The sequence below is a fragment of the Lagopus leucura genome, unplaced genomic scaffold (genome assembly GCF_019238085.1).
Source record: "Lagopus leucura isolate 7727_CA_CO unplaced genomic scaffold, USGS_WTPT01 38995-0_obj-0_obj, whole genome shotgun sequence".
Lineage (NCBI taxonomy): Eukaryota > Metazoa > Chordata > Aves > Galliformes > Phasianidae > Lagopus > Lagopus leucura.
In genome coordinates, this window is record NW_024963842.1 from 1 (window position 1) to 7873 (window position 7873).

General features: G+C 38.0%; 1 protein-coding gene across 1 annotated transcript; it reads left to right on the top strand.

Moving 5' to 3' along the window:
* Window positions 1-6: 6 nt before the first annotated feature.
* Window positions 7-7791, top strand: LOC122191397 (myosin-1B-like; the record flags this gene model as incomplete). The annotated part of the gene is made up of 14 exons (XM_042891658.1): window positions 7-87; window positions 167-259; window positions 380-443; window positions 530-628; window positions 717-820; window positions 915-1053; window positions 2992-3110; window positions 3208-3357; window positions 4310-4480; window positions 5179-5488; window positions 6254-6327; window positions 6605-6692; window positions 6779-6896; window positions 7668-7791. Coding segments are annotated over exons 1-14 (1659 nt in total), but the record flags the coding sequence as incomplete, so codon positions are not given.
* Between the last annotated feature and the right edge of the window lie 82 nt (window positions 7792-7873).

Genomic DNA, 7873 nt, shown 5'->3' on the forward strand with positions numbered 1-7873 from the left:
AACACGAAACGTGTCATCCAGTACTTTGCAACAATTGCAGCTAGTGGAGATAAGAAGAAGGAGGACCAGCCAGCGGGCAAAATGCAGGTGAGCTCCTAAAAGTAAGACCCTGCAACTGTCAGACTGTTTTCTGAGCTGAAGCATAACAAGAAGATTTCTGTTTCAGGGGACACTTGAGGATCAAATCATCAGTGCCAACCCTCTGTTGGAGGCTTTTGGGAATGCCAAGACTGTGAGGAATGACAACTCCTCACGCTTTGTAAGTTGTTGCCTGGCCTAAGAAGAAACAACTCTTCTTCTCACCATCATAACAAATGAAATATTTTCACAGTCAGAGATGGGAAGGTGGACCTAGGTCACTTATTTTTTATTCTTTCAGGGTAAATTCATCAGAATCCACTTTGGTGCCACAGGCAAGCTGGCTTCTGCTGACATTGAAACTTGTAAGAGACTCTCCAGGCCTGATTGGTCATGTTCTTTCTGACTGTCCTTGCCTTTTGTGCTAAGTTTCTCCTACCATTCTTGACAGATCTGCTGGAGAAGTCCAGGGTCACTTTCCAGCTCAAGGCTGAAAGAAGCTACCACATCTTTTATCAGATCATGTCCAACAAGAAGCCGGAGCTAATTGGTAGGAACTTCGCCAAGCACAGTACACTGAACAATCTCTTTCGTTCTTTTCCATGCCAATTCTGTACGTGTTTTGTCCTTTTTCTCAGAGATGCTGCTGATCACCACCAACCCATACGACTATCACTATGTGAGTCAAGGGGAGATCACAGTGCCCAGCATTAATGACCAGGAGGAGCTGATGGCCACTGATGTAAGCAGTGCACAGGAGTTTTCTTGGGTGGGCTCTGACCTAGAAGCAGGCATGGTATTTACGGCTAAGCATTCTTCACTTCTTCCTGTGTTAGAGTGCCATTGACATCCTGGGCTTCACTCCTGATGAAAAAACAGCCATTTACAAGCTGACGGGGGCTGTCATGCACTATGGCAACCTGAAGTTTAAGCAGAAGCAGCGTGAAGAGCAGGCAGAGCCAGATGGCACAGAAGGTATCAGCACAATGTATACTGAAACACTCGCTAATACAGGCAGTAATTCCTCTTCAGAGTCACTGACTCCACCCACGGTTTTCCCCTGATGCTCCTATTGCAGCGTATAAGGCTGTCCTAAATAGAGGTCTTCCGTGGAAGAACACAACCCAGTGGGTGATGCAGACTGCTTTGAACTATGCAAATGCAAGGGCCAGGGAATCCTGAACCACATTTCCATTGGCTGACATAGTAGTAGTCAGGCAGAAGAGAGACAAGAGGGGCTGCTTTCTACATCTGGCGCATAACCAAGAACCGCTGCGCTCACTGACTTACACTCATGTACCCAGGCAGCTATCTGTCATTCGTCATCAGTGGTAGTCACCTCCTGAAGGTGTTGTTTCCGTGTAAAAATATGCTAGAATCCTGATGCTGCCCTGAAGCCCGTGTTCTGAAGGCAACTCTCAATGCCTGCAGTAAGAGCACTGTCCCATTTTAATTTACACAGGAGGTTAAAAAGGAACAGCAGTTAATAGTGCAGATGTGGCTGTTACATTTTCTGTTGACTTAAAGCTTGTTTCCAGGACTTCCATTTGAAAACAGTCAGCTAACATGCATGTATTGTGTTTCCTTTCCCTGGAATTTTTCAGGGTTTTATTCACTTAGAGGTTTTTGGAAGTATTTCTAAAAACCACAGTTATTTACACCTAGAAAATATATCATTGTATAATGTTAAGCAGAAGAGTTATATAAGATATAATTCCTGTGGTTGTAAAGAGAAGTAGGGAACTATTACACATTTTAAAAATACCCTGTAATATTGACTGGGAAAAAAAAAAAAAAGAAAAAAAAAAACTCCAAAGATTCAGCTTTGCTATTTTTCTAATGATAAATTCAATTAAAATATATAGGTATAAATAACACAACAGAAACAACTCAAAATTGGGATTTGTACATTTGTAGATTGATCCAAAAGTAATGCTTCCTATTTATTTCTCTGGAAATTACAGCAAAGAGAACAATAGCATTATTTGGTAGACCAAATTGTCAGCTGCACAATCACCACCATTAACTATGCTTTTTTGCAGCAATGAACATGAGGCTGCATGCTGCAATCATAAAAATCTGCACCTGTAGCAGTGACCCACTCTTTCACAGCTGCAATGATGGTGTCACTGATGAAGCACACCATCTGCCCCCTCACTGCTGACTTCAACTGTTTGGTCTCTGTAAACATTTATCATGTGCGGATGAATTGGTGATTAATGGGTGCAATTTATTCTGCATGGAGGAATTCAATTACGCACCTATGCTTCCTATGCACTTTTTGTCCAATCTACCTTTTTATTTCTCTTTCCTACTCCTTCCCCCTCTTTCTCTTAGTTTATTAAACTTATTTGTCCTGTGTATAGCTCCTATGTGTTTAAAACTTATCCTTAGGGAAAATGCAGTCCTGCTATGAATTAGATATTAGATATTAGATAATATTAGATATTGTATTTGAACTTGTGGCATAACGCTTCACTAATTTTTCTCTCTAATGCCCATAGAATTTCATTAACTCCAATGAGTACAGCATATTTTGTTACCAATCTGTTTCTTCTTCTGTTTGTTCAGAAATTGTAACTTGGAAAAAGGCTAAGGAAATAGCCTTTTGCTCAGCTAGCCACTTTAAAATTTGCTTGGACATTGTAAATTCATTTGGAAGAATTTTATGTTTAAAAATCTCAACTGGAATTTGTTTGTTTTTTTAAATAACCATTTAAAAAAAAAAAACACTATTAAACAGTAAATCAAGAGAGAGTGCAACACTTGTAAGTATGTGACTCAGAAGATGATTTATGAATAATATGAATAAATATGATTTATAGAATATGATTTATGCAGAAACCATTCCAGATTACTAAAAGATACATCTACTGGGGAGCTTATACTTGATCTGGTTGTGTGTTTGTTTAGTTGCAGACAAGGCTGCCTACCTGATGGGTCTCAACTCAGCAGACCTGCTCAAGGCGCTGTGCTACCCCCGTGTCAAGGTTGGGAATGAGTATGTGACCAAGGGTCAAACCGTGCAGCAGGTAATAAACAGCTGACAGAAAACACATGGCATGAATTTAAACTGTGGAACTTCTGCTTTTATCATGGATGTTAACTTTTTATTCTATATTTGTTTAGGTATACAACTCAGTGGGTGCCCTCGCAAAATCTGTCTTTGAGAAGATGTTCCTGTGGATGGTTGTTCGCATCAACCAGCAGCTGGATACCAAGCAGCCCAGGCAGTACTTCATTGGTGTCCTGGACATCGCTGGCTTTGAGATCTTTGATGTAAGAGGATAGACTTACAAGTTTAATGGAATGGACATTGGACTGGAATAGTTTTTTTTTTTCCATTATGCAGTACTTAGCTCACAAAGTACTTAACTTAGAAAGGCAGTAGGTTTGTTGCATGCAGCAATAAAAATAGTACTTAAAAGTGCTATCAGAATGTTTAATAACGGATGGCTAAAATAGATTGTGAGGAAATTGAAACTTTTATTCTTGAAGATTTTGTTAATGCAGAAGCCAGATTCCCCCTGAATGCTTGGGAATAGACCATCAGTATAGATTAATCCAAGAAGGCAAAGTACCGAGATAACTAGCATTTTGGTGTGAGCTCTGAATGTTTTCCAGTGTTCGTAAACATGTTCAGGCTAGGGCTTGAAGGTGTAAATATATGAAAGGATGGAATGCTTCAGTCACCACTCCAGGTCCACATTCATGGAGGACCAAGAGGATGCTCAGAGGATTGCAGCAACTCCCTCATGAAGACTGAGGGAGATAAGCTTGTTCATCCTGGAGAAGATAAGGCTCTGAGGGGAACAAGTTGTAATCTTCGAGGACTTATATGGGGCTTACAAAAAATGTGGAGAGTGACTTTTTACACAGACACATAGAGATAGGACAACGGGGCTGATTTTCAACTAAAAGAATGGGAGGAAATTCTTTACTCTCAGTGTGGTGAGACAATGGAACAAGTTGCCCAGAGATGCTGTCGATGCCCCGTACCTGGATATGGTCAAGGCCAGGTTGGATGGGGCCCTGTGATGTCTGATCTAGTGGGTGGCAAACCTGCCCACAGCAGTGGGGGTTGCAACTAGATGATCTTTAAAATTCCTTCCAACCCAAGTCATTCCATGATTCAGTGAGACCTTAACAGGTTGAAAGTGCGACGTATTAGAAAATCTCATGTATTCATGGAACTGAACTTATTTTACATACATAACCTTGCATTCTGCAGTTCAACAGCCTGGAGCAGCTCTGCATCAACTTCACCAATGAGAAATTGCAACAGTTCTTCAACCATCACATGTTCGTTCTGGAGCAAGAGGAGTATAAAAAGGAAGGCATCGAATGGGAGTTCATTGACTTTGGCATGGACTTGGCTGCCTGCATTGAGCTCATTGAAAAGGTATTTGGGACTCCTGCACTTAATAGTTTTTCAGATGTAAAAGGAATTTTTCTATGCTAAAATTTAGACTATACCAATACATGGCACCCACGCTTAATGCAAGGCATGTTTGTTTTTTTCTGGTCAGTGAGCTCTGTATATTTGTCTTCACCTGTCTGATTGTGAGGTGGTTAAGTTGTACCTTATATCACTACCTGTAGGATTTTGTCAAGTAGTATATATTCACAGGTGGGCAAAATTCTCAGTCCTAGTCACAGTAGTAAGTCTGTTTTAGAATTTACACTGAAACGCTTGTATTCTTTTATTTCTGCTGAGTGAGTTAATAAACTGAGCAGCTTCTACTTTAATGTTTGAAGGAATTTTCTATCTTGTTTCAAAAAAAAAAAAAAAAGCATTTACATAATGTAAACTCTTTGTTACACCTAAATGCTGATAATTTCATTCATTTTACTTTTCATCTTCAACTAACATGCACAACATGAATGTTTACATGATAGATCTGTACTACATTAAAACTTTGAAATGAACTGTGAACTTGTTTTCATATAAATGATGAAACATCTACTAAAAATATGCCATTTCTGAAAAAAAAAAAAGAGATGACACATTTGTATCATCACTATCTTCCATTCCTTTTTCTTATATTATCTCTCCCGTGTCCTGACTTTCTTTCTTTATATATTCGTATTTTCCTTCAGCCCATGGGCATCTTCTCCATCCTAGAAGAGGAGTGCATGTTCCCCAAGGCAACTGACACCTCTTTCAAGAACAAGCTCTATGACCAGCATCTGGGCAAGTCCAACAACTTCCAGAAACCTAAACCTGGCAAAGGCAAGGCTGAGGCCCACTTCTCCTTGGTGCACTACGCTGGCACAGTGGACTACAACATCTCTGGATGGCTTGAGAAGAACAAGGACCCCCTGAACGAAACTGTCGTGGGGCTGTACCAGAAATCATCCCTGAAGACATTAGCCTTACTGTTTGCCTCTGTTGGTGGGGCAGAAGCGGGTAATTTATTTTAAATAAATTCTACAATAATAAATAAATATTTGCAATAATATTTTGCATCAATTTACATTAATATTTATGTTACATAAATGTAGCACTTCCAGATTCATAAGTAAATGTAGCAAGTATTACTTTGATCACTAGAGTTTAAAATATACAGAAAACAGGGCTTATATATATAAAAGGCTTCTTAAAATAATGAAAAGATTGTGAGTCTAAAATCTTGTCTGTTTTTTGGAATTTAGTCACTCAGATTAATAAAGAATATCACATTTTCCTATAAACTTTAATAAACATGTTGATTTTATGATCAGACAGCTACACTAAAGAATTTACAAAGACTTACTGACACACTGGATAATTTCTATAGTAAGAGGCATTCCCAAATACTTCAGGAAGTAATATCAAACTCAAAAGAGTGGCACTAGATTTATGTGTAATTTTAGATATAAAGATACTTAAAGACTAATAAGTTGTTGCATTTGCTGTATTCATTCATGAGTTAATTCCTTAATTATGCTACTGTGCAAGATATTGCATTTATTTTCTGTTTCCATTTTCTTAACTTGTGTTAAGAGAAGTCATTAGATTTTCTTCTACTATTATCTGAAAAACACTATATTGTAATTATAAACACTGTCTGAATTTGTTATTTTTTCTCATATCACTACAGTTCGTATTTCTTAAGATAAAAATACATATTTTTTAAAATTCTAACCACATTTGTTATTCATTTCTTTTAAAAGTAGATATATTATTTTTCAGAGAGCGGTGGCGGTGGCAAGAAAGGTGGCAAGAAGAAGGGGTCTTCTTTCCAGACTGTCTCAGCTCTTTTCCGGGTACTGCAGAATAAGTACTATAAACTCTACTAAACTGTGAAAAAGATACAGAAAAATCAGTACAGGAAAAAAAGCTTTATATCAATCTAATATATAAAATATTTATGTTCAGAAAGAGTAAAGGCCTATGTTTTGTAACAAAGGGTTCTCATTAAATTGGAAGAATTACTACAGAATTGCCAAAAAACTATGATCATGATCTTAATGCAGCAGCTTTACTCCATCTAATAATGAGATTGTAACATTTTAAAATATAATCTTTACTCTTATTCTTAAGGAAAATTTAAACAAACTGATGAGCAATCTGCGAAGCACACATCCCCATTTTGTGCGATGCCTCATTCCCAATGAAACAAAAACACCTGGTAAGTAGTTCAGGTTCAAACATGCGAGAAATGTGTTATTCTCTGTGCAGTACAATGAAGTACAAATTCATAATGTCATTTGTTAGGTGCCATGGAGCATGAACTGGTGCTGCACCAGCTGCGCTGTAACGGCGTGCTGGAAGGGATCAGGATTTGCAGAAAAGGATTCCCAAGCAGAATACTTTATGCAGACTTTAAACAGAGGTCAGACTCCATTTAATTCATTTTTACCACATCTTTACTGAATAATTTCTATTTCCTAACTGTTTTAAATACTGTGGATGTTATGGAAGTTTTATAGTACCTATCTTCAGTCATACTAAAGTCAATTGTCCAAATTACTATCTAATTTCTTTCTATAGCTGACTATAAGAGCCACCACCAAAGGGCAATTTGGAGTCTTTTATTAATTCTTTAGTATGTCATAAAGCATCCAGAAAGTTGACTAGCTTGGACTTAGTTAACTTTCAGATAACAAAGAAGAATGACTTGTAGGCATCAGGATATAAATGTGAATAAAGCAGCTGCAAAATACACTAGACTAAGTTTTTAGAAAACTAAATAAAATTAGGTTTTTCTTCTTTCTCTGTATCAGCTGCAAAGCACAGTAAGAGCATGTACTACAACTATTTTGGATGAGGAATTGTTTCACATTTTGTTCTTGCACATAGAGTTCTCCTTTGAAGATAAGGCATTAAATGTGCCTTATAAGGCATGGGAAACACCTTATATATCAGCAGTTACTTATGAAAAGCAGTATTAAATGTGTCAAGGATTTGTGGATTAAGGAAAGTGATTGCTTCATTCTAAAACCACATTTACCCACAAAAACGTCATTTCTAAGAAATAGTGCAGAGTTCAAGCTTACTTCCACTAGTGACTTCTCTTGCAGAAAAACTAAACAATGGAATCAGTTGCTACAGGTTTGACTGAGCTTCCAGGAATCTGTTATTCATAATCTACTTCCTCCCATAGGTACAAGGTGCTTAATGCCAGTGCCATCCCTGAGGGACAGTTCATTGACAGCAAGAAAGCTTCCGAGAAACTCCTTGGGTCAATCGATGTGGACCACACCCAGTACAAATTTGGTCACACCAAGGTACAAATACTGCTTGACTGAAGAGCTACGTATCTGTACTCTGCAGTACCAGAAAATTATGTGCTGCAACATTCCATTTCTC